Source organism: Oryzias latipes, chromosome 22, assembly GCF_053564925.1.
Source record: "Oryzias latipes strain Hd-rR chromosome 22, Olatipes_Hd-rR_3.1".
Lineage (NCBI taxonomy): Eukaryota > Metazoa > Chordata > Actinopteri > Beloniformes > Adrianichthyidae > Oryzias > Oryzias latipes.
Window position 1 is genome coordinate 24,870,579 of NC_136258.1, and position 26,137 is coordinate 24,896,715.

At 42.2% G+C, this 26,137-nt stretch overlaps 3 protein-coding genes and 1 long non-coding RNA gene across 5 annotated transcripts; 2 read left to right on the forward strand and 2 right to left on the reverse strand.

Moving 5' to 3' along the window:
* The first annotated feature begins 760 nt into the window (after positions 1-760).
* Positions 761-5,731, forward strand: msl2a (MSL complex subunit 2a). Its single transcript, XM_004082454.5, has 3 exons — positions 761-902; positions 2,130-3,526; positions 4,088-5,731. Exons 1-3 carry the CDS (start codon positions 761-763, stop codon positions 4,388-4,390), a joined length of 1,842 nt encoding a protein of 613 aa, XP_004082502.1. The 3' UTR covers positions 4,391-5,731.
* Positions 5,564-11,127, reverse strand: LOC101156131 (TNF superfamily member 10). The gene is made up of 6 exons (XM_004082453.4): positions 10,954-11,127; positions 9,676-9,819; positions 9,478-9,523; positions 9,281-9,397; positions 8,177-8,397; positions 5,564-6,860 (listed from the first exon to the last, which is right to left on the reverse strand). Exons 1-6 carry the CDS (start codon positions 11,059-11,061, stop codon positions 6,651-6,653), a joined length of 846 nt encoding a protein of 281 aa, XP_004082501.1. The 5' UTR covers positions 11,062-11,127; the 3' UTR covers positions 5,564-6,650.
* Positions 11,112-20,054, forward strand: LOC105356895 (uncharacterized). Its single transcript, XR_002872619.2, has 2 exons — positions 11,112-11,257; positions 19,464-20,054. It is a non-coding gene; the product is annotated as an uncharacterized LOC105356895 (long non-coding RNA).
* On the reverse strand, positions 15,218-19,634 carry nceh1a (neutral cholesterol ester hydrolase 1a). 2 transcript variants are annotated; one of them, XM_078940849.1, is made up of 6 exons: positions 19,484-19,634; positions 18,420-18,472; positions 17,834-18,077; positions 16,656-16,725; positions 16,411-16,582; positions 15,218-16,340 (listed from the first exon to the last, which is right to left on the reverse strand). In XM_078940849.1, exons 1-6 carry the CDS (start codon positions 19,632-19,634, stop codon positions 15,717-15,719), a joined length of 1,314 nt encoding a protein of 437 aa, XP_078796975.1. In that variant the 3' UTR covers positions 15,218-15,716. The 2 variants fall into 2 exon arrangements, with proteins under 2 accessions (XP_078796975.1, XP_004082214.1); XM_004082166.5 differs by lacking the exon at positions 18,420-18,472 and having other exon boundaries at positions 19,484-19,624.
* Positions 20,055-26,137: the final 6,083 nt, after the last annotated feature.

A 26,137-nucleotide genomic window follows, 5' to 3' on the forward strand; every position in this document is an offset into this window, starting at 1 on the left:
ATGAGGAAAAGTGGAAAATCGATTGATTAATGCACTCGTAAAACGGCGAGTTAGCTACGGTGCCCGTACTGCTAGCACATTTTTTCATGGAAACCTACCCGGATTGCAAGATTTCGCGTTGCAAACTCTATCCTGCAGCTCTGCGTGCGGTTTGAAGCGACCCAAAGGATACGGTTATATCCTAGCGAGCTAATGTGGCTAGCATTGCTAACATTAGCTTAGCTTTGTTTACATCAAGTGCGCGCCTGGCGATTTTTTTTTCTCGTTTTTGCGAATTTCAGCCCACTTACATTTTATCTCTGCAGCTAAACACCACTCAGGTGTACGTCAGTGATATGTTTATGTTGCACTGTAAGCAAGCTATACGGATATCTCAAACTATTTGGCACTTAAAACGTTTGTACGCTAATGCTAGCAGCGAAATGCTAATGCTAATCTTCTGAATTAATTGTAGGACCTGGTCACGTCGTTACGTGTGCAATTTTAGACATATTCTATTTTTGTTTACAAAAAGTATGATATGGAGGAGCTATTTGACGTAAATAGTAAAAACCGTGAACAAGTGGCGTTAACCTGAGTTAGCCACCTGCTAAGCTAGTCATCGTGGTGTGCATTTATTGCACAAATTATTTCGGGTTTGCAATCAAAAGCTGCATTCGTAAGGCACTAATTGATGCACCAATAGGCCACCCGTCCGTCTTTTTACCCCAGATTGGGTCTCAAGCGGCTGGACTTTTTTTTTTAAGGGGAGCTTATCGCTATGAATCCTGTAAAAGCAACCGCCTTGTATGTGTCTGCCAGCCGGGCCGTGCTGCAGTGCGATCCGCGGCAGCCTCACACCTTGGCGGAGATGTACAAGCTGCTGCCCTTCTTCCGACAGTCCCTAGCATGTTTAGTCTGCGGTAAGAATCTTACAAGTCTGTGGTTGTCCATGTTTTTTTTAATGTTTGTTTGTTTGTTTTTGCTGTTGTATGGCCTTGATTTTTTTTCTCACATTTAAATAAATAATGATGGGACTGCAACATACGTGGACGGCTCGGTGTAGTAGTCTCCTTAGCAACCGAGCCAGAGCCTCTCTCATCTGTCCAATTGACGGGACAGATGACTCCTCTGTTGTGCAGGCAGAGCCATGTGGTTCCTCTTCATGCTTTATTTACTCTGCTTAGCCAGGGAAACATCAAAGCCGACACAGCGTTCAGAAAGAGACTTGTTGGATTAGCAGAATGTGAAGTGATGAGACTGCTGATGTGATAAATCACATGTTATGAAGCTCTTGCTGTACAAGTTTGATGAAGCAAAACGTCACAAATCAATAACAGACAAAATGTTATTTGTTGTCACTTTGAAGACTAAAGCAATGTTGTTTTGTTCTGTCACGGTTTGATTTGCTGCTGTTTTTGGGTTACAGCTTGCATATACGTTTACTTTGTTATGAGATGATTTAACTTAAGCACATTATTAGACTTTTGTGTTGTTCTTGTGGCATTTTTCACATTATGGGGGACATTTATAAAGAAATTAAGCTTAAAATGCTCTTCTTAGTATTTAAATTGTTAAGAATCAGGATCAGATGAAAAACTACCATTTGAAAAAGATTGTTAGTATTGGAGTGAAAACAGTGGTCAGGCCACAGGTTCCCCGCTCCGCTCGATTCCGATTTATCCATTTGCAGACAAATACATCCGTGTACATCTTGGTTTTTTCTCGTTCAAGCTGGCATCTGGATCAAAACTGTACGACTGGATGTCTCCAATATTGCTTGCCATTTTTGTTGCATTGGTAATATTAGGTTGGTGGTGTGAAGCGCTGTAAGCTAGCAGGAGAGCGTGCAAATGGAGAGTTCTCAGTAACGGGCAAGGGGAAGGGCGGTGGGCCTGCTCCATGCCAAAAGTCCCACCCACAACTTGGAGGCAAATTTTTAATGATCTACTGTTGCTTTGCCAAAGCTATTTCCTATATGTTTTTTTTCTTTAAATTTAGGCTAAAAACTACATAATTATAATTATAAACCACTGGGGGCGCTTTGAAAATATCTTAAAAATTGATCGGAGTGGAGTTTTAACTATAGCTGTTTGACGGATTCTATTATCATGAAATGAAAATCTAACGACATCAAATCTCTTTTCCAGGTGAATTACTTCAGGATCCAATTTCACCGATGCATCCCGAGTGTCAGCATTATGTCTGCCTAGGCTGTAAAGGCAAGAAGATGCAGGTCAAACCTTCATGTAGCCGCTGTAAGGACTATTCCTGCTTCCAGGAGAACAAGCAGCTTTCTTTACTAGTTGAGTGTTACAGAAAGCTCTGTCTGTACGTCACTCATTCGCCATTGCTTCAGTTGATCAGCGGCCACGTTGGAGGGTCTCCGGAGGTCATGTCCTTGTTAGAGGAGGTGCTGTTGACGCACAAAGAGGACACAGAAAACTCGAGCTTTGCACAAGAGGATGTCAATCTGTCCGTTCACGAGTCCCGCACCCCGACAGAGGCACCACCTGCTCCTGCTGAGCTTTCAGCTGTTCCTCAGACCTTCTCGTCCCACCCTCCCCGTTTTAATGGGACACAGAGATGCAACGGAGAAACACTGGAGGACTTTGATCCCTCCTCCCCTGAGCTGGAAGTTTGTGAGCTGGTGGAGGAGCCGCCGCATACAGAGCTGTCGGTGTCTGATGCATCGTGTGGTTTGGCTCTCAGTTTGACCTCCGGGCCTTTAGCTCCAACACCAGGCACCGTGTGCTCACTCAGGGATGGAGAACTGAGCAGCAGGGAGCTCGAGGAAGGAGAAGTGTTGCTCCTCAGCGTGGAGGAGGTGTTGCAAACCCTGGACCCCCTTCAGCCCAGTCGAGACTCTGTTCATTCACAGCCAGAAAGGACTCACACACACCTAACCTCGGACAGAGCGCACACGCAAATGTACATACACCTGGATGCAGCCCACAACTACACACAGTCTCACATGGGAAGGACTAACACAGCGGCAAGCCACGGTGCTCGCATACACACATCTTCCTTCAATCCCCCACCACCCTCCAAACCTCCACCGGTCCGCCTTAACCGCAAGCGATCTCGTTCAGAGAGTGACAGGGAAAAGGTGAAACCTCTTCCCATCTCCTCTATCCTGCAGGGCTCCTCCCCAAACGCACACTCGCCAACCTTCTCTCACACGCTGCACCCAAAACCCCCCACAGCTTCTTTGTCTGTACCAGCACACACATACTCGTCACTTCCTAACGGGGCACCGCCCAAGCCCAGTCGGCCTGTGCAGAACCACAACAAAGGCAGCAGGAAGCACTCGGATCAGAATCCCAAGAAGAGCCACGCCAAGGCCCGGAGCAGCGGGCTGTCTAAGGCCAAGGACAGAAGTAAAGAGCAGCGCTCAATGTCGGGCTGTTTGGTGCCAGCAGCGCCGGTCAGGCCTCCGTACAAAAAGCCAGTGGAGAAGAAGGGCTGTAAATGTGGGAGGGCGACGCAGAACCCCTCTGTGTTGACCTGCAGGGGGCAGCGATGTCCCTGTTACTCGAACCGCAAGGTGAGGCAGAAAGCACTGATCGTCCAAGATGTTTGCTCTTCCTGCATTCATGGGGGGGCTGTCCTCACCAGAGGGTTTATGATAGTTACTGAACTTGGTAAATTATTCACCAAAAAATACTCTAAGAGCATCTTCTGTTCTCAAAGCGCTCCAAGTGGCCTTTTCATCATAATGATGCAGTTTTAGCCCAAATTCAAAACGGTTGAATAGAAACTCGCCTCTGGGTTGTAAGTGGGTGACACTGGCCCACCCAACGTCACAAATACAAAGAGAAAAAAACCCAAATACAACCTTTTTTAAATTGTAATTTTTCTTCAGCTCCCGATTCAATAAAGAAATACTCAGAAATGCAATTTTAAGATGAATTTTCTTTACATATGTCCACATTAATGTGTTAAAAATACTAAAAAATGTCATTTTTATACAAGTGGGTCTTTAAAACACTTTTCCTGTCTGCAAGCAGAGCTCAGTTGAACAAGAACACGCTCTATTTTAAAGTCGGGCTTTGTTGTGCGATCGGCACAGTGAACGCGTCTCATTGGTTTCCTCTCTCCTGCTCAGGCCTGCTTGGACTGCATCTGTCGAGGCTGCCAGAACTCCTACATGGCCAACGGTGAGAAGAAGCTGGAAGCCTTCGCCGTTCCGGAGAAGGCCTTGGAGCAGACGCGGCTCACCCTCGGCATCAACCTGACCAGCATCGCCGCCGCCGCCGCGCTCCGCAACCCGGCGACCACCAACATCCGAGCGAACACCCTCCTCAACGTCGCCACAGCAACGGGGACACCTGTAACCACAGCCTACCTGGCCCCAAGCCCCCCACGAGACCCCACTTATGAAGACAGTCTGGAGCTGCTGATTGGATGAGAGGCGGTGACTCTGAACATAGACAGCCTGGTGCTGATAGAATGTGACAGCTGATGGGTCAGTCAACCTTTACCTGTCCTCCTGAGGGGAGGAAGTCTATGGCAGCTATGGATCTGTCCTGTAATCTGCTCTTCTTCTGTGTCGGATAATGTGGAGTAGTCAGACTAGCATGGGTGTGCCAAAGCCTCCTGGATCGTGCCTGTGTGCTGGTGTGCGTTGTTGCCTGTGTGTAGTTTAACATTTGTTCCGGTTTTGAACTTCAGAGGTGCTCTTTCTGTTCATAGACCACAGACTTACTGTACGAGGCAATAGAAACCCATTCCAGGTGTTGTTTGTGTGTGTGTGTATGTGTGTGTGCACAAAAAGTAGTATGTGCATGCATGAGCGAACTCTTTTCTAATTTTGAGCTTAATGACAACACTGGCGGATCAACATTTTGCTGGTTGAAGTATTACTCCCACAGATAAATCGGGTTCAGGGCGGCCCTCGCTACACCTTAACCCTTTGTGTTTCCCACTTCAGTGACTTTTGTGACTTATCCACGGACTATTTCACGCTAAGCTATACGCCGTCTTTGATCATATTCAGTTGAGCACTGTCGTCTGTAATTTGTCTTAACGAGAGTGACGGGTTCAAGCGTCGTCTGTGCTGCACGTCCAAGCACTAGGCCTGCTCCACGGTTTGTGTTGTGTGTTAGTTCCTACTTAATATCAGTGGGGAGGTGGGTGGCTAGCGCTTAGTCGGACTGTCCAAGTCACAACTATAACCTTTCACGGTTACCATAGCAATAGGAAGTGTTGTCGAGGAGGCTCCTGCTCTTGTGCACTCGAAACGTTTACAGTGTTTGGCATGACCGCGTCTTCGGAGGTCCTTGTTTTTGTTGTGAGGTTGTTCACGACTGTGTGTGTAGATGAGCTGAAGCCATAGGTTGTCAGAAACAAAATCCCCCCCTCCCCGGCGCCCCCCACCCCCCCACCACCACATTTGACTGATCAGAGACTATTTTTGATATGAAAAGAGTCCGAATGAGTTCCAGAGTTTTCGGGTTCCTTATTCGTGTCTCAGCTGTTACTCCATCATCAGTCCGCCTACAGCGACCAAAAAACAGACTGGAAGGAGGAAGTGGAAAAGCAGATAACAACACGATCGGCTATTAAGACCCCACTTCCTGTGTGAAAGCTTCAATATTTTATTTTGGGCATTAATTGAACCCTGACTCTTTCAGGGTTTCTGTCAGAGACAAAAGGTTTGAGGAGTGCTGATTAACGATGAGACATCCACTGCCATATTACAAAGACATGTCATACAACATGAATTAAAAGATAGTTTTTTACTTTTTCAGCTTTGTGTCTTTCTGATTTGGTTGGGTGGAAAGTTTTTCCAAACTTTACAGGGTTTGTCAAGAACATAAACTGCTGTAAAACATTTGAAGTCAGGCTTTAAAGACCCACTAATCCTCTTTTCATCTGTTGGCAAAGCGTTCCCGGTGAGGATGCCGTTTTAGCCAAAACCAAAGGACCCGCCTTGTTTTCCAGGACGTAGCTTCTGCAGAGCAGCAGGAGTTCATTAGAAATTCTCCTCCAAGTTGTGGGCGGGACCGCTGGTGCAGAGCAACCCCGCCCTCCTTCCCCTCGCCTTTGCTGAGAGATTTCTGTTCATGGCCTCCAGCGTATTTTCGACATCACACAGATGCTCTTTTTCAATCGGCATTTTTTCGTCTGCTCCTCAATTATAGCAGTTTGAAAAAAGAAATACTCAATAAGGAAATTTTAAGCTAAAATGTATATTTTCCATCGTAAGAAAAATGTGTTAAAAAAACACTATTTTCATGGGAGTGGGTCTCTAACAGAAATGTGCTCTGATTCAGAAAAACATCTCAAAAGTTTAAAGTATTTTCACCAGGAAAAAGAAATCCAACCAAAGTGAACAGGAATAAAGTGCCTGACGTGGGCAGTGTCTCTTTGAAAAACACCCTTTTAGTCTCGTGTAGCCCCACTGTCACACCTCTTCCCTTCCAGGAAGTGCCTCCAAAATCCACGCTCGCTTCCAGTTCAGTAGCAAGAAGTGCGGCCGAGCCGCGACCACAGATCCGTACTGGTTTCCAGTAAGTAAAAGGCTCCGTCTCGCTCATTTGAGCCGGCTAAAGCTGTAGCTCCGCCCAGTCTGAAAACGGCCTTCAGGATCCTGTACTGTAGCTCCAGACAGCTGCTGACCTTTGGCTCCGCCTGATCCTGGCTTCAGTTCCAGCTCCGGCTCGGCTTTAGCTCACCAGGAAAGCTCCGAAGTAGCTGGCCCTGCCGTCCATCTCCACGGCGCTGGCGTTGCTGACGGTGATGAAGAGGCGGTCGGCCGGCTGCAGGAAGGCGGTGCCAGCTTGATGTAAGGAGAAGAGGCCAGGCTCCTGACCTTGGGGCCAGCAGGCACTCCTAGAAGATTTCATCAGTAAGATGGGCCCCATGTAGGAACTCATCTGTGAGGTACACAACGGGGAAAGACGATGCACATTATTTATGTCCTCGTCTTCACGGCCAAAATCTAGATTTGATCAAAATATATAAAAATATACAATAAAAATGCTTTTCCCTTGCTATGAGTCAAATTTAACTGCAAGACTCCGACTTGATTCATTTATTTAAATAAGTTATGATGCCTTGGCCTTTAAGACCAAATTAAATCTTGAAATGACCAATAAACACATATTTAGGTACATCTGGTAATTGGAAATATTTCTTAAAATAACTAGTAGTTAAAAACAGTTAAAGTAGATATATTTATACACTTTATCTTCAAATGTATCCTATTTTAAGTGCTTCAACAGTCCAACAGTCCATTTTAGAATAAATGTAAAAATGTTTGACTTATAAGTACATTTATGTTTACTTTCACAATTCTGTCCTGCTGTTGTTAAATGCATTTGTACTGTTTTAGTCAAAACTTTATTTGATATTTATTTATTACCTTTTAATAAATGTTTGTTCTGTTACAAATTAAACGTCTGCTTAAAGTCCCCTCAGGTCACCTATTTTCAAAGCCTTTTAGTTCCGATTATGCCGTTTTTAGCAAAAAAAAATCCAAAAATTCGTGTCGTTTTCTAGGACGCGGTTTCTGCAGAGCGGCTCTAGTTCATTAGAAATTTTCCTGATGCAAAGCAACCCAACCCTCCCATTTATGTTGTTGAGAGTTCTTTGTTTACACACTCTCCCAATAGCTTCCAAGCACCTCACACCCACTAAGCCAATAACATTAGCAGAGCAACAAAAATGGCGAGCAACATTAGAGTTATCCAGCCGTACAGTTTAATGTCAATGTCTGCTCAGAAGGGGGAAACAAAGTCGTTCATCTTTTAGTTTTTCACAAGGATTTGAATGAAGAAATGCTTAGAAATGCTATTTTAAGCTTAATTTTCTTTAAATATGTCATCCATCATCAGAAAAATGCTACAAAAAATGTTCAAAACACCAAAAACAGGATCTTCATCGGACTGGGTCTTTAAAAAATATTATGTTAAGTAAGAAAAAATCTTGTTTGATTAGAGACATTGTTCAAAAATATATATTTTTCAGTTCAAATAACGCAGCAAGATGTTTTAGGATGAATTGCTTTAAAGCAGGTTGTTTCATCTCACTGTAAAGTAGTAAATTTGTTTTGTCTTATTTCGATTAAGATATTTAAACTAGAAACTAAACTTAATACTGCAGTGTAAACAAATCTCTCACTAAAATGGACCAGTTTGATGTCGTCTCATGATGGATCATATCTCTGGAATGTGTGTAGTAGAAGTTGCACCTTTTTGTAGATGTACTGCACCAGCTCTGCTCCCTCCTCCGTTTCGGGGTCGCCTGTGGAGGCCAGTCTGAAGTACGTCTGGGCGTAAATGTAGTAGAGCCCGGCTCTGGGCACCAGCAGCTCGCCCCCCCTCAGCTCCATGTTCTGCAGAAAGGACAGGCCCCTCTGGCCCTCCCACGCTCTGATGCGCTCGCCGAAGTACCCCGTCGTACTCCTGGAGCCTGCAGCAGCACCAGACACAAACATAAGAAAACTGACTTTTTTTCTCCAAGATCCAAGGACAACAAGGCTGCAGAGGACAAAAAACAGGTGAATATTTCCACCAGTTTTTAGCAGAATGATAATAGTAATGTTACAAAAGTGACATTGCTTGCAGACAAAGATGTGCAAGGATTTTCAAAATGTGTTTAAATTTCTTTTTGATAATTGAAGTTCCCAAGTAAACACTCAGAACTCCCCTTTGGCTCCCCCTAGTGTCCATCCATAGAAAGTCCCTAAACCAAATATACGCTTACATCAGATCTGACCTTTTTACATAATACATCATAAACTTGAAGTTTTACAATTTTAACAAATGTATTCTATTGTGAAGCAGCTACTATAAAAAATACAGCACAAAAACTTGCAAAAATGTATATATATTTCTCATTAAATTAGTTCAATGTGCCGTAGCCTAGCTTTACATTCTTTAATTTAGTCACAAATGATATAAAACAGTACATTTCAAACGGGTTTTTATAATGCCTTTAGCTTCTGTCCACTGTTTTTTCCTCATTTGTTACAGAATAACCTGAAAGTAATTACAAACCTCAAAGCCGTAAGGAAATTTAAAGACTTTTCTGGAATTTTTATGCGTGCAATTTTGTTTCCTGTTTTCCACCAACATAAAGGCGATTAGAAATGCGCCTTTCAAAAGTGCAGGACACTCAGAGCAGATGCACATGTGCAGGTTCTGACATGAGAAAGGAGCTCAATTCATGCCTGCAGGCCAATTCCTTGAGTGCAGCCTGGAAAAGGAAGCCTTTTATCCATGTGAATCTCAGTGGTTAAATGCAAAATTGGTTTGAACATGGATTAATTTAGACATTAGAAAATCCTCCTCACTTTCTTCTATTGGTGGCTTGAGTGACGAGGCAACGCCGGTCACATGTGCGCCGACTTTAGGAAGAGGGACGCCTGGGATCCCCGGGTGCAGGACGGGCAGAACACCTGTTAGCTTATCTGTTAAACCCAAACACACAGGAGGCTCAGTGGGAAAGGTCAGGAAGCAATCAAAACTCTGCAAGGGAATTGTTTTTTACTTGACACAGCGCTGGAAATCTCCTTCTGGAAACTGTCAGCAATTTTCTGAAAGAGAACACAACACATTGTGGAACTTTTGCATTACTCAGAGGTACGGAGGGTCAGAAGGGTCAAACCGGAATTGAAAACATTCCCAAATGTGGTGATAAGAAAAGAATGCTTTATTGTTTTTAACTATAATTAAACCTGGTCCCGACCTTCTCTATGAGGTAGTGGAGCTGTTGAGTGACCTGCCAGCACGGGTCACTGTTTTTGTCCTCAGCAGCAGAATCAACCACCTCTGACGGCAGCTTGACGTTGATCAGGCAGGACACGCTGCTCTGGGAGAAGTTCTCCTGCATCTGTCACGCACAAAAACACACAAAAAATGCAGTTTATCACTGGGTGAGATTTGATTGTGAGCTCTCAGACTGATGTGTTTTGGTTTTTCTCGTTTGGTCTTTCTGACATAACCTTGTATTTTCTTCAGCAAAGTGAAAATGACATCACAAACTGAAATGAGATAAAGATATATGTAAAACAAAAACACCAGACAGAGCAAAAAGGAAAGAACCACCAAAGTAGTCCATAACTAACCAGCACTAAGGAGACAAACGTAAAGAAAAAGAAGGAATAAATAAACAAGTGTATGTTTGTCAAAGAACAAACTCCTAGGTTTTATTTTAGCATTTTTACTAGTTCATATTTGCTATGGTTATATAACATTAAATAGAAAATAACAATACAATAAAATCATTTCATTCCAAAAGTATTATAAAACAAAACTATGTAAAGAATAAAAAATGCCATGTTGACAGTTTAGTATCTTCATCTTTATAGTAAAGATATGGCAAACTAAGCAGAAGTTACAATATTTTGTATTTTTAATAGAAAATTACTATGCAATTTGATGTAAACACTGTTTACTTGATTGTTTACAGCCCTGTGGACGGTGTACGTAAAAAAAGCTTACTTATGCCCAAACATTTACATTTGTTGGCTGTATATATATAAAAAACTATATTAAAATAAACATTTTTGGGAGGAAAATGAGCTTTACCTAAAAGACAATGAGCCTAAAATGTCACAGGTGTGAATGATGGGGGCGGGGTTTGTTTGTGCCTCAGCCAATAGTAAGTCAGAACCACCTGCATTCTGACGTTTTCTAGTTTTCTCCTGGTAAACAGTGGCACCTTTAGAAGTGGCACCTCCTCCAGCAGCGTGAAGTGCTTTCGTTTCCTCTGGTAACTGTCTGTCCTACAGGGACTTCTTCATTCGATCTCCTCTCAGACAGGCAGACGTTGTGCAACAGCCGTGGTGCGTTTGTGTCGGTTCTTCACGGTCAGGTCTTTTCTGCAGAGGTTAGTTCCTGTCCCCTTTGCTCCCCCCCTGTGCTCCTCTCTGCTCCTCAGGAGGTTGAAGGAGTGCTGGTGAGGCTTGACGCAGCGCCACGGACTAGCGCGCGCGCGGCGGCGGCGCTCGAACCAGCGACTTACCGTGTTGAGGACTCTGCTGAAGTACATGAAGCTGACGGCGACTGCGATGGTCTGCAGGAGGATAGCGGCGAGGACGACGAGCCCCAGAGCCTGGACGGACAGAACCATGGCCGAACCTCTCAGGAGCAGGAGGACCTCTTCAAGCAGGCTGGACGGGTTTGATGGAGCTCCGCTGCGGCTCTGCCCTCAGGGAGGAGGAGGCAGGAGGAGGAGGAGGAGGAGGAGCAGACGGGAGGTATGAAGAAGCGCTCTGACTTCCTCAACCCTCAGGAGAAACGGGCGCGGAGCTTCAGGGTGACTCCAGGTGAGGCTGGAGGGAAAATATAAGGAAAATTCAGCTTCAAAAAGAGATGAATCCATTTAAAGTAAAATGGATAAAGAAAAAACAAACACTAAAAGAGCTAAAAGCTTTTCCGAAAACAAAAAGTTGGGAAGAAATTGTAATTTTTATTTAACATCAGCAGGAAAACTGATAACTTTTATAAAAACAGCCGTTTAGGGTCATGAACTGAGAAAAGAAAAAAATCAAATTTGAATGAATTAAAATGATCTGATCAAAGTAACTCTTGGCAACAAGTAGTATAGTAAAATATAAAATGTATTCTATAGAATTTGAACATTTTAAGTTTGCAATGTGTATGAAAAGTAAACTTAAAGTATACTGTTTTACTTTTAGTATAGACTAAGTATAGTTGTAGTACACTTAAATAGACGACTTTTTGCTAAGGAAAGATTTATTTATATTGCTATTGGAAAAAATGATCATAAATCAAATAGCCTAAATAAAAATTAAAAATAATGGGGAAAATAATGGGGAAAAAATAACAATTATGTTTAAACTGTAGTGAAAAGGTAACTCTCTCCTGTCATTTAAATTCTAATAATGTTTTTCCAAATTACAACATCCAGACAGAAATGCTTTTCTTCTTCCAGAAATCTATTAAAGTCTCAATCCGATCATCTTTTGATCTATTGTCCGAAGCGTCCCCAGTGCTCTTTCAGTTATGATTCTGCTGTTTTTAGCCCAAAAACCAAACACTGTCATTTTCTGGAAAAGCTTGTGCAGAGCATCCGTACTTTATTAGTAATTCATCTCTGAGTTGTGGGCAGGACCGTTGCCACAAAGCAACCCCATCTCCCCTTCCCCTCCTCTTTTCTGAGAGCTCTCTGTCGACATTCTCCCAGGGGATTTTTGACGCAAAAAATACTTTTTCAAACTGCATTTTTTTAAATTCACTTCTAATTCCCATTGATACCAATAAATAAATTAAAAAAAGAAATACTCGGATGGAAATTTAAGTTTGTTTTTCTTCTTCGTGCCACAAGAACGTGTTAAGAAAACACACAATGTTCATCAGAGTGGGTCTTTAGTAATAAATGTCACTAAAAGCAGTCGCTCTGTTAACCTTTAATACGTTTACCTTCTATTTCTATGCTGTAAATGCTCACATTGTGATGCTGGAGAGGAACTGCTTCGCTTTAACAGGAAAAGACTCCGTCACTCGGGAATTCTTTGCGCACAATGCCCGTAGTTTTACCCCTCTGTTTACTCCTGAAGACGTCTGAAACCCAAAGGAAAAAATCATTCATCATTTGACTTTCTAAATGTATCGATTTTTCATTTAGCCTGTTTAACACTGAAGCTGCTCTCGTTGATCTCCTCTTGAAGCTTTTCAGCGGTTCTGTATTTTGACCTCTGTTTTTATGATGTCACATGACTGCAGTTTGATAAAGAAAACAGACTTCAGGTTTCATGCGTATGCTGGGCATCGGGGCTCTGCGTTGTTTGGAAAAAGTCTTTCCTGTTATTGTCCATGGGGGGCTGCAGTGATGGAGGCTTTGGTCCAGCTCTGTGTAGACTTTGTCCCGCAGAAACGGTTTCTTTAAATGATTCCCGCTGACCTCTGACCCCTGCTCCATTGTCACTGACAGGAAGTTGCACACAGATCCTGGAAGTGGCCCACCCTACACTCTCAAATGGTTAAAACACTAAAAACTTTTACCCAAAAAACCACCTTAACTGGAGCTTTATGTCCTGATTTTCACAATCCATGAACTTTGGACATGTGGAATGTTTTTCTTTCTACTTTATCTTTATTACACTTTCCGGCCTCCCGGTTATTTTAAAAGAATTTCCCAGCAGCCTCCATCTGTCACCATAGTCCATGTTTCTCTCCTGGCTAACTGACAGCAGAAGAAAATTAGTCTGTCGCTCTTTTTTTCTTTTTTCTTTTTTCTGTCTTGACGGGAATCTTCTTAATACATGAGGTAGCCAGGTCGAGGTTTGTTAAAAAAAAACAACAACAAAAAGGATGAATGCTCTTTTAACCGAGCCAGTTCCCAGGGTTGGAGAAGGAAGGAATGGAGAAGGTAAGCTGAACCTCCAGTCTGTCAGGCCGCAGGCATGAAAGATGACTCCCTGAGAGACATACCTGCCTGTGCTCCCTGCAGGAAACACGCCGCCTTTTTTTTTCTTCCTGTTTGGGCCCGGTCATCCTGCCACCTTTGACTGCACTTTTCCTTTTTTTTTTTTCACGTCCTGTACAATAACTCTTTAAAAGTCAAAGCGAGAAATGAAGGATTTAAATCAAACATGACAAGAACTATAATTGTGCAAAGTTTTAATGGATAAAATCAGTAAATTAGGTTTTTTTTTCTTTTTTTGTTCTCTGAGGTGAAAGAGGTATGGAAAAGTTTCCCAAACTACTGCAGAGCTGCTCCATTTCTGGAAAGAAAAATATTCCTTTTTCTTCTTCTTTTTTTTTTAGCTGAGTAGTTTGACTGCGTCCACCCTCCTCACTCCCTTTCCCTCCCTTGAGGGCTTCTCCTCTCTAAGTTCCTCAGAATAAATTCGCGTACTCTCCCCAAAATTCCCACCCAAGCACAACAGCTGCTCATTGTCTTTTTATGTGAAATAAACAGCAGTGCTGAAAAATGCAGCACAAAGTGTTGCCAGGAATGGAGTTTAGTAAAGTGCATCGCTTAGATGGAAAGCGACGGTCAGTTTAACCCTCCTCCTCTTTCTCCTGAGCACACAGGATTTGATCACATTTGGAAACAGATGCTGCGATGAATTTCAAATGAAGCTTTTGTTTGTTCTCTGATGATGTTCCAAGAAATTTCCTCTTGAGAATAAACAGAAAATATCTCATGAGTTTCCACAATTTTACACAGAACCTATCCTGAGTAAAATTCAAAATCAAGATTAAAATAAATAAAAAATTGTAAATTAATTAAAAACAAAATTAAGCTTGACTTTTCCAATAAAGCTGTTGATACTTGCCAAGTTGTTGTTTTTGTTTAAATGGTCTCCAATTTTTATTGTTTGAGAAGACTTAAAGATAAAGTTGTTGTTTGTATTTTATAATCATGATAGTAATTTTTAAAATGTTGTCATTTTGACCTCCAAATCTGCTGTAGAACTGTAGATGTTTATGAGGATGTCTGGAAATGTTACGATTCACCAGCAGAGGGCAGTGTTGCACTGTTTTTCAATCATTTCATTTCGAACTGACAAAGCCTTTTGTTTGTTTGGAAAAAATGTTTATTAGATTAAAAACTATATTTTTTTTATTTGAGGAAGCTAGAAAACTGAAGTTAATGTTGTAAAATAAGTAAATATTGTTTAAAAAGCCACTTTCAAAATGTTTCTAGCCTGTGATTTCTTTTATTTATAATGCAGGTAAAAAAACAAATTTAAGCTGAGTTATAAACTGTATCTAGAAAAGAGAATCTTTTATTTTTATTTCATTTAGGAAAAGATTTGTGAGCGTCACAGCAGCTCAGAAGAGTATACCTTTCTTTGAAGGACTGAAAGTTTGACTTAAGTCACATCTTATAAATATTAGGAAATATAGATCTACATCTTAAAGTGTTCATAGACGAGTCAGGACTTTGGGTTTGTATACCGCTCTGCTGCTAGTAGAGGTCAGCAACACTGTTCACGCCATCATTCCAGGCAGAAACATAGTTAATTCTAAAAAATAAAATAATATATTATGGTCTGTAGAAAAGTGTATAAGTTCCTCTACAAATTCTGGAAAAATATATATTTTTTGTAAATACTTTTATTTAAGTCCACATTATTGTGCATTTTAATTGAAGTTTCCATAAACACGTAAAATATAAATGTCAACCTGGTTGTTTAAATTTATTTTAAATAAAAATTTTACTTAATTATAGGTATAATATTTCTATATTTTGTTCAAAAGATATTCAAAAAATAATCCAGGTAGTAAAATAGTTATAGAACAGTAGAAAAACAAACTTTTAAAAACTTTTATTGAATCATTAATTACATGCTTGAAAACTTGTGATCTATTCTGAAAATATTGAATCATTTGATTGTCAACAGGCACAACAAAGTTTTTTTTCCAAACTTGTCAGAGATTAGTTTGTGAATCAGTGCTAAAACATTTATGATTAAATGAAGCTGATCAGTCAGAATCAAATGGAAATTAAAATTTTTATAAAAATGTTAATGAAAAATGTAGCAATAGTTTTTTGTTTAGAGTGCTAACTGCTTTTATTTCTAAGGGTAAAGGAAGTGACTGCATGTTTTGTCTGTAAAAAGCCTCTCTTTAGTAGTTGATGTATCTTTCTGTCAGGCTGCAAATTTCTTCCTAACAGTAGAAATTTCTGTATAAAAGTTGAGACGGTCGCAGACTCGTTTGGACCCTGAGTTTGGAAGGAAAACTCGTTATTTACAGAGTTGGGTTTAGTGCATTCACTTCCTGTTTCCTGCAGAGCTTTGCTCAAAGCTCTCACAGGTTGCTCTGCAGCCAGCTGACGTAAGCGCGGACCGCCCTCTTCCCCACATCAAAGTCCAGCGGCCAGGCGATGAAGCCGAAACAGCCGTGAAAGCCGTCCTCCAGGTGCTCCACGCTGACGGTGACGCCGGCGTCCCGTAAGCGCTGAGCGTACATCAGCCCGTCGTCCCTCAGCACGTCGTACTCGCACGTCATGATGAAGGCACGCGGGCATTTGGCTATTGCCGCGGCTTCGGCCAAGAGCGGCGCCGCCCGCCTATCCAGAAGCCCCGGCACCTTCTTCAGGATCTCCGGTGATCCCTTCTTCTCCACCACGAGCGGCGTGTGGTTCTTCTTGAACTTCGGCGGAAGCAGGACGGTCCAGTCCAGCCGTGACCTCAGCTCCGTGGTGAAGGCGGAGTGGAGCGAGCTGCTGTGGTTATTTGCTATGAACTGAGGCAGCAGGGAGAGGTCCGCGTTGAGGTACTGCAGCCAGAACCTGACCATGGTGTGGCGAGGAAGTACGGCCATGTTCTGGTTCTGCACATAAGACGGAGTGTTGAAATCCAGAGCCTGAAGCACCGGGTAGATCAGAGCCTGGACGCTGAACTTCACGGGCACGCCGTCGTCCGTGGAAATCTGGAAGGACACAAACGCATCAGGCGATGTCTTCATCCACAGAACCGGGCCAGGCGGGTCTCGTTTGCACCTCCTGAGCGACCGCAGCAGCCAGGTTTCCTCCAGCGCTGTCTCCAGAAACCGCCACACGCTCCGGGTCGATGGCGTACCGAGCCAGAACTTCAGGAGATAAGAAGTGTTTGGCAGCAGCTAAGCAGTCCAGAAAGGGCTCTGGGAAGTGGACCTCTGGATACAGGCGATAGCTGCAAACACAGAGCAGTGAGCTGCAGCTGGAGGCAAAACAAACCCACCGCTGCCGGCCTCAGACGCACTTACTCCACACTGACCACCACGCAGTTCAGCTCATCAGAAACCATGCTGCTGATGGAGTCATAGGTCCCAAATTCTGCAGCAGATGGAAGAGAGATGATGCTGAATTATTCCTAGAAAGACTCATTCCGAATGACAGTTTTGAGCTCAGACAAGAAAATGACTGGATTTAGTCGTCTACAAGTGGAGGCATCAGAATGGGCCGCTGACTGTTGGATCCGCTTGAACACAAGCGTGTACGTCTCCGTTCTCCTCATCAGAGCTGGCATCTGGCTCAAAACAGTACAGCTGGACAGCTCCACTGTTGCTCGCCATTATTGTTGCAGCATTACTGTTAGTTTGTGGTTGGGAGGGGCTGTTAGCTAGCTGTAAACAAAGGGATCATGGGACATTAGCGGAGGGTTGCTCCACACCAACAGTTCTGCCTGCAAGGAATTTCTAATATACTCCTGCCCCTCTGCAGAAACTATGTCCTAGAAAAGGAGAAGTTATTTTGATTTTTGGCTTAAAACGGGATTGTTAAAAGACCACTGGGAACGCTTTAAAATCAACCCAAAATATAGTTGCAGTGGGACTTTACCTGGTGTAAAATATCATAACTTTACTTTCTAGTTGTACCTTTTTATAGATATTTATCTGTCTGGTTTTCGGCGTTTACTACAAATTCGTGACTGCAACTACATTCCTCACTTTTTGTCCAATCGAAGAGCGGTTAACGAAAACTTCAGAACTTCCCGAGCTTCCCGAAATACTTTATGGGAAAGAACTTATAAATTAGATTATTCAAAAGCTGACTAAATTTTTTTTACAATCGTATAAAAGTACGTTTATTTTTGTCAAACATGTTAAATTAAGCTGAGTTGGTTAATTTAAAAACGCTGCATAGAAACAAATGTGGTAGCATTTGTTTTTTTTTTTATCTGCAGGCACAGGTTTGATTATTTTTTTTATCCTTTTACTTATCACTTCTTACACACAGAAACTTCTTTAAGTCTTTGTACTTTTTTAAAAAAAAGAAAACATTGTTTAAAAAGCTATTTTGTTGATGTGACAAATCAGTTTATTTATAAAGTTTCTGTTTTGATTCAATTCAGTCCAAATAATTTCAAGTCTGCGTCTTCTGCTGGTGCATGGGTGAGGAAGCAGGGGGCGACAGCGAGGCTCAAACTAGCATCTGTACTCACTGCCACTTCCAAAGGCCCAGCCGCCTCCGTGGAGATACATCAGGCCTCTCCTCAGATGGCCCTCGCCGCCCGCCGGGGGCTCGTAAACTCTCACCGGGACGCCAGCGAACGTGGTGTCTGTGAATTTGACCCCTGGGATGACTCCTCCCCTGGAGTCCACGGTCATGAACCCCTCAAAGCTCTCCAACGAACTCTTGACAGAGCTGATGGAATGACCCAGGTCCAGCCATTCCTTTAAGAATCCCTGAAGAAACGAGAGGGAGGGGCCATTAACTAATACATACACCCTTTTGAGAGGGTCCTACCCCGGTCTTTGAGAGGCCGCACCTCACACCTGATTCAGGTGCAGCCGTTAGGGCAGAGACACCTGAAAAACCAGCAGGACGCTGGGCTAGGACTGGGATCGGGATCGGACAGCCCTGCCCCAAAACGTGTGAAAGGTCAGGAGAAGAAAGAGGAGTTGAAGGATTTGAAGTGTCGTCATGCACCGTTTTTCCCACTGAAGGGTCAGAGTGAGTCAGGGCGTCTGAGAACGCAGCTCCATGGAACAGATCCCGCCACACCAGTTTCTAAAGTGCTCATTTACCTCGTGGATTTTTGGGAGGAAACCTTCATTACGAACCAAAGTCAGGGTTTGTCCTGCAGAAGACAATCGGAGGCGATTCAGAGCTAAATTCTGTGGGTGGGTGACGGGTCGGTCAGGGTGTGCAAACACAAATGCACTGACTGACGTTCTTGCGAAATGAAAAAACACTGTTGTAAAATGTTTTGTGTGTGTGTTTTAATTTTTTTATTTCGGTCTGGACAACATTCTTGATGGCAAAACGTGTCGTTGCATCATTTTTCCGTCAGGTTGTTTGGAGAATTTGGTTATAATCTCCTGAATAAATCAAATAGTTCTGCTTTATTTTAGGCCAAAATCTAAAAAACCTAAGAAAGTTAGAAGAAAAAGTGAATTAAACTTAAGTTTATTAACAAAATTATATTTTTTAAATGAACAGTTTTTGCTTCTGTTAATGTGAAATCAGTGTACAGGGATTTATTTCTTCAGGATTTTTAACAGAATATATGTAAAAAATCCATATTACATCTTTCATTTAGTCTAAACATTAGTGGGTTCCAGTAACTTAGTGCACCAATTCTTTAAAAAAATTCTTTGACTTTCAACAGAACAGCTTCCTTCATAAACAGACGAATAGAGTCGCTCTAATAAATGTTGCCTTTGCTCTGTCAGTTTCAAAATGTAGACCAAAGGTGAGACAGCAGCGCAATGATCTGACAGCCTGCCAGAAAAAAAACTGTTTAATGCTCCACGTTCTCTCTTTTTTTTATACGATTTTTGAATTTTCTCTTCATGCAAAGTTGTAGTTAAGTGTTTGCTTGCAAATAGAATCAATGGAAATGTTTAAAGAGGGTGTGGACTTTATCTAAAAAAAAAAAACAAAAAAAACTGGACTACAGTATATTGCAAAACGTTTACAATCAACGTGCATACATTTCATCAGTAGGTGAGTTATAGTCGGGTCAAAGTCCACTTTTTTCTCTTCCATATATACATGTCTATATTTTACAATTTCTGCAAAGCTAAACAGGGCAAACTAATATTTTTTTATGCACGTGTGTCCTGCAGGACAGAGCCGCTCTTCTTACCAGGTGCATCATGGTCCTGAACGTCGCGTCCAGCATCATCAGCTTCCAGGGCTTCTCGATGGCGTCCGGCAGCGGTTGGTAGATGTAATAAGCGACCGCGACGGTCAGCAGCGCGGCAACCACAAGCGGCTTCCACTTCATCTTGGTGCATCTGTCAGCTGCAGCTCCTCCTGTCAACCTATTATGTCAATCGTACCCGACCGGAAGTGAGCTGAGGGGACTTCCGCTTAAGCTAAAACTCAATCTTGGTCCTCGGAGTAAATTCAAATATCTACAATTAATTTGTTTAAAGACACACTTTGGATTTATTTTATGTTGCGGAGTAAAACAGTCTTCATGTCCGAAATTTCTTTTGTAAATTAATTCACATTTCTTTAACAATACTTTTATTCTGAAAGGCCAGCAGTTGCACGAAGGGGTTTCTGGGAATTTGAGTGTTTGATTAAATTTGCTCAAACTGTACTGCACGTTTGTGACCACTGAAGGACGCTGTAAACTTACCGATCCATTCAAAGAAATAAAGTTAAGCAGATTAAAATAAAACGAAATAAATAGTATTATTATTAAGAAATTCTGTTTTGTTCTTAGTAGCTGAAGTAGCTCAAAGTTCCTTTTTTGTGTGTGTTTATATCAGTCTGCAATTTCATATTTATTTGGCTGTGTTATCAAAATCTAGACGTTTACAAAAATACTGAATGTCTATAAAGAAAATTTAATATTCTGATTATTAATTTAGTCTGTCTTTAATGGCAGTATTTTATTGTAACAGAGTTTTTATAGTTATTATAGATATAGTTATTATAGATACAAAAAAGCTGCAATAAGTATGAAATGAAAATATCAAATCATTCACTAAAATGTTTTTTTCTAGGGAAATTTCATCTTGGAAAAAATGCAGAAAGTTGTTGGAAAATCTGCACTTTAAATTCTATCCAGATTAATAATTTTGGTTCATTTCTGTTGATATTTTTTCTCCACTTTTAGTTAGCTTTACTCTCTACAGATATAATGTGATTTGATGCAGCTAACACAGGTTCTGAATGGGATTTTATGCCATCAAAGGTTCATAGGAAGAATTTCGATGTGTTCATGATGAACCACTCTGACCATTCTGTTGCCTGCAGACTTATTTTCAAGACTGGTTCAAATGTGGGTCAAACACCCAGAGAGGCGGAGGAACTGACGTCAGAGACGACGCTGCACAGAGTGTCGGTCACATTTTTATGTGCTATTAATCGTCCTGTCAGTGCCTTTCCCTGGTGGCTCCCAGCAAGACAAACCTTAGCCTTGATAAAGATTTGGCCCTAGAGCTGACTTTCCAAAACAGAAGCAGGAGCAACAGACTGACAGGCAAACCGACGCGGAGAACAGACCGGAGCAAGAAGCTTCATTATATGACAGAAAAAACCCTCACACACTAGCTTTTCATAAGTGACAGATATTTATAGTCCAGTTTTCTTTATGGTTTACATTCCATCTTCTAAGCCCTTAGATTCTGGACGTATTGACCACATTCAGCACTTGATCAATTTCCATGAGCCGCTGGTAAACGAGCGTCAGCAGGAAACCCAGGCTGTAAATTTGATATATGTGCTTTCGTAAGAGACTGCGTGATCATGTGTGGCAGAAAAGTGTGCATTAAAATTCCCCCTAGCTTTCCCCTCCCTGACTGCTGTGTGCTGGCCCGCCGTCTCCCTGCAGTCTGTGGTATGGCGGGCAGAGACGGGGGCCCCTATCTCCTGTCGCTGGCTGGAATTACACTTATGGTCATTTAACTCGACCTGAGCGCACAGAGCAGAGATGGAGGGCTTTTTTTCCCTCCATTTTTAGTTTACTCAGCCTCAGCCTCTGACGCCACCATCAGAGGCGTCCTGTGATTACACCTCCTAACCTGCCCTGCATCTGGTATTTTGATCTAGGGCAAATTAGGACAGAAAACCAGATCTAACAGAATGTAAAGGATGTTTTACAGCTGTGTGCTGCATGTAGAAACCAGAGAACACAAGTCGACCCTAAATATGCTCCAACCGACACTCTCCTGCCAGAGTCGTTTACAGGAAATTGCTGCACATGAAATCAGGAATGTCTTTGAGTGTCATCAGGGATGCTGACTGTGGTTGTGTGACCACAGCTGCAGAAGATGGATGAAGGCATCCAGGCTCATTTTCTCCTCTCATATTATCACAGTGAGTCACAGTGAGGAAAGGTGAAACTGATCCTGAGACTCGGAGCAAAAAGGACACTATCGTAAAATAAAGTAATGAATGGGATGTAATTGGATTATTAAAAGCAATCATTTCAATTCACTTTCAGCAAATCATTTTTGACTCCTGTCGGGTTAGATATGTGTGGAGCTGCATTTTGGACACAAACTAATGACTCAGAAGTTCAATATTTACATTGTTTTTTTTTCTTATTATAAATATTTGTTTTTATGTTCAGAAAATTGAAATGACAACATCTCCAGATCCATAGAAGACAGGCTTTTGCATCTTCAAACTCAAACATGAAAAGGAAAATCATGGCTGTGTCATGGTACCTCTATCAGTTCTGTTCCTGACGTGACTTAACTGTGACCAACGAGGAAACAAACCTTGTTTTTACTAAAGGGAGTTCTGGTTGGATCTGTGCCAGCTGGACCTCAGCTGTGGAGGTGGGAGAAATTGTTTTTCATAGGCCTAGAAGCTCATGAGTTTTATAATTTCATACCATTTTCCGGAAAATGCTCTCCTTTATTAAATAATTCTTTTCACCGACAGAGCCATCTTCTGTCTAGTTAGTGTCACACTTCTGTTTCCTGGGGATCCTGGAGAAGACTGACGAAGAGCTCCTCTGTGGTTGGAAGCACAGGTTGGAAAAGTCATCATGCCGACAATTGGCCGGGGAGGTCAAAAGTCACGCTGATGTGGACACCCGCATGCCTCAGGCCTGACCTTTAACATGAGGGGACACGAGGGCACCCCCTCTGCTGAGGAGGGCAAACATGCCCACCCTCCTCTTTGATGGACTCGTTGGCAAATACAACCTCATTAAAAGGCCGGTCCTGACCTCTCGCTTCCTCTCCGGCATGCTCAGCTGACGCGCCGGCCCTCTCCCATGAGCCTCCACCGGCTCCAAATGCGATCCTGATGTTCTGTTAACCAAACTCCCCCCCCTGCTTGTCCCCCTCCGCCATAAGCGAGGTTTTCAAGTGTGGTCTGGGGGCTCCTCCCCTTGTCCTCAGCTGCTGCGGCAAAATCGTTGACAAGAGGCAGCTGTTGCGGTGGCGGGAGCAACCAGAGAAGATGCGCAGATTATCCGACTCATGGCGGGAGTCACCTCCACTTCCACTTACAGACCAAGAGGAAAACCTGACAAGAAGGGGGAGGTTCTTCTCGCCCTGTTAGACAGCTGGTGTCATATAACGCAGTAATAAAACTCTTCCCCTTTTAACCATCATTTTCATGTGACATATATGACAAACCCCAGACAGAGAGAGAGAGACACAGGCAAGCAGGCTGTGCTTGTAAAATGGCAAATGTAGGCCAGGATTTTTTTAACTTGGCTTTGGTAACAGCCTCCCCTCCTGCTGGCCTGCCAGATTTGGGCCCAAACAGTTGAGCTGCAGTTCGTTTATAAGTTCCTGTCCTGCATTTTTGCAGCTGAGGCTCAGATCCAGGTGCCCGCTCCTCACATCTCCTGTGTTTGTGCACACTTTATCCCCGCTGCTGTGTGAGGCGACACACCCAGCTCCATTGTGGCACAATGTGTCAGCACCCTCTGTGCCTTCTCTTTTATCTTCCACCCATCTCTGCTTCATCTCTTTTGAGCTCAGTGCTGTAAAGCTCCTTCAGGTGTGGCAGGTCTTTTAGGGAATTTGAGTCTTCTCCTTCAGTGAGCTGAAACAAAGCCTTTCAACTTACTAGGTTTGTTTCTCACTTTATTTTCCCCCTCAGGAACATTTTTTGTGCAGAATTTGGCGGATTAAAAAGGACTTTTGCATGCAGTATTTGCTCTGACAAAGATAAACAACACAAACCCCACTGGATTGCCTAGATTTGACCCAAAAAGGGTCATTTGCGTCATAAAACTGAGTCTTTAATCTTTACAAACCTTGCATTGACAGTTGGTTTTTCAATAACTGCACATTCCCGTTTTTTGCTGGAAAACAATCTAATTGGGTCATTTTACACTGAATAAAATGACAAAAGCTGTTTGAAAGTATATTTTATGATATTTGTGATGATTGTTGTCTTTGTGTTTTCTGATATGTTTTGGTTTCTTAAAAGTCTTAAACGAGATAATTATGACTTTTCTCGTTTTCTTTAGAAAATGTTTTTTTTAAATTCATTTTTTGGTTATTTTTAAATTTCATTTTTCTTTTATCCATCTTTCCCATTTCAAATCCTGCTTCCTTTTGGGCTCACAGGGCTGCTGGCGCCAACCCAGCTAATGTTGGGTGAAGGCAGGGTACACCCCGAACCGATCGCCATTGAAGCATGGTTTTGGATTGTGGGAGGAAGTTGGAGTACCTGGAGAAAGCCTTTGCATGCAACTGGAGGTTCCAGCCGGGATTCAAACCCCTGTACCATTTTGCATTTGTTTTATTATGGCCACTTGTGGGCGAAGGCAGGGGACACCCTGGACAGGTCGCCAGTCTGTCGCAGGGTAGAATGTCCACAATCACTCACCCATGCACTCTCACACTCACACCTATGGACAATTTAGGTTGACCAATTAACCTATGAAGCATGTTTTTGGACAGTGGGAGGAAGCCGGATTCCCCGGAGAAAACCCACGCATGCACGGGGAGAACATGCAAATTTCCAACAGAAAGGTCCCCCATTGATGTTTTTTTTGGTCCAGGTCCCCCAGCTGGGACTTGAACCGGGGCCTTCTTGCTGTGAGGCAAGAGCGCCAACCACTGCGCCACTGTGCAGCCCAATCGAATCAATTATTCAAGAAAAAAAATGTAAAAATTTAATTTAAATAGAATCAATTATTTAAATTAACTTTTTACATTTTTTAAAATTGTTTTATTTTGAAAATCGGCCTTTCCTCGACATGTATTTCCAGTCCAGTGCCCACACCTGTCTGACTGCAGATCTCTCCCACTGGTATGTTGAGCCATCTTTGTTTTCTTAGGTCTTTGCCAAATGACGGTTTAGTCTGAGTAAAGTCCGTTTGTTTTCCTGTCACTGCTTTGTGGCGTCTTCCTGTTAGTTTGTTCCGTTTCCCCTATTTGTGTTTTCCTCCTGTTATCCAGCTCTGGCTCTTTTTATTTGTAAAATTAGATTTATTCAGCACTTTTGTTCATTTACTGCTCAAAGGCATCAGGGGGCCATTGATGCTCTTTTTGCAGTGAGCACGCACACTTCTGGACTCAGAGGAGATTATATAGAGATACATCTAAATAGCACGCCTTTGTCGGGCTGGTGGAGAAGTAAATCAGAAAATGCAATTTCTGTCTGTAATGAGAAACAAAAACATTTGTGGAAATGACAAAGAAAATATCTGCTCTTTCCATAAACATCCTGATTATAGAGATTATTTAGAGGAACGTATCCTTAGACAGGAAGAAGAAATGCAAATGTAAGGAAAAGTTGTGTCCCCTTGCAGCACTGAGTGCTTGAGGGCATTTTGCGGCCGTGAGTGGTTAACTAAGCAATAGGCTATCTGATCTCACAAACGGAGTTTTCTTTTGTTCTTGTGCGTGAAATGCATATGAAATCCAATTTCAAAGCATTGCATGACCAAACTACAGAACATCTCATTGTTAAAACAAGCCATGAAAACAAATCTGTTTATATATTTTTTTTTAAAACAAGTCTTTAATATCAGAGAAAGACAGTGATGCTTTTTTGCATGTTGGTAATCTGTTTATTTGATGACTATAATACATTTTTAATAATTATTTTCTGAAAGGATTTTGATGTCAGTAAACACATTTCTTTAAAAACTTTGTTTGTCCTCAAGTTTTCGTTTTGGTCTTTACATTTAAGTTTGGATACTTTATCACATTGTTGTGTGAATTACTCCCAAGGTAAGAAACAGTACAGTTTACTTGTAACAGTAAATAATATACCATACAATATTACTGTCTCTTTGTAGTCATTTCTTTTTTATACCTGCAGGAACAGTATCAAAGTACAAAAAGTACCACAAAGTATTTCACATGTAGGTGAGGGGCGATGTGTTTTTTTTAATGATAGATGATGGACTTGATATCGGATTGGGCAACTATATATTAGGACTTAAACACTGTCCATATAACCTAACCTGACAGAATCAAATATATAAGGATTTATGCTAGAGGAACAAGCAGACAAATGTTTTCTATGCAACTGTAATTGTCACTTTGAAAAGTTCAAATAAATAAAGTAAATTACTTCATATAGTTGGGATTGACCGACCACTAGCAGGAAAAGGGTTTTGTTTGTGTCATTATCTCTTCAGCCACTAAAGTTTTGTGGGTTCAGTCAGAATTACTCACTAGTGCTCTATGTTGGACACTCGCCATTTTTTGGGGGGTGTCTGAATCAAAAGTCTGTGGGGTTGTGTCCAAAATTCTTTCCCTACTCACTATATAGTGCATTCGCCATTTTGTAGTGCTGTCCGAATCTACAATTCCAAAATCGAATGCCCTGGAAATTTCCCAGAAGTATCTGCAAAAAA

Bases quoted from the DNA above. Each gene is read 5' to 3' on its own strand.
- msl2a (XM_004082454.5), top strand. From the start codon at position 761: ATGAATCCTGTAAAAGCAACCGCCTTGTATGTGTCTGCCAGCCGGGCC. The intron at 903-2,129 runs GTAAGAATCTTA...TCTCTTTTCCAG, and splicing joins CCTAGCATGTTTAGTCTGCG to GTGAATTACTTCAGGATCCA. The intron at 3,527-4,087 runs GTGAGGCAGAAA...TCTCCTGCTCAG, and splicing joins CCTGTTACTCGAACCGCAAG to GCCTGCTTGGACTGCATCTG.
- LOC101156131 (XM_004082453.4), bottom strand. From the start codon at position 11,061: ATGGTTCTGTCCGTCCAGGCTCTGGGGCTCGTCGTCCTCGCCGCTATC. The intron at 9,398-9,477 runs GTAAAAAACAAT...TGGGTTTAACAG, and splicing joins GATTTCCAGCGCTGTGTCAA to ATAAGCTAACAGGTGTTCTG. The intron at 6,861-8,176 runs GTGCAACTTCTA...TGTACCTCACAG, and splicing joins TGCAGTACATCTACAAAAAG to ATGAGTTCCTACATGGGGCC.
- nceh1a (XM_078940849.1), bottom strand. From the start codon at position 19,634: ATGCACCAAGATGAAGTGGAAGCCGCTTGTGGTTGCCGCGCTGCTGAC. The intron at 18,473-19,483 runs GTAAGAAGAGCG...TGTCTTCTGCAG, and splicing joins TCAGGACCATGATGCACCTG to GACAAACCCTGACTTTGGTT. The intron at 16,341-16,410 runs GTGCAAACGAGA...GTGTCCTTCCAG, and splicing joins CTGCTGCGGTCGCTCAGGAG to ATTTCCACGGACGACGGCGT.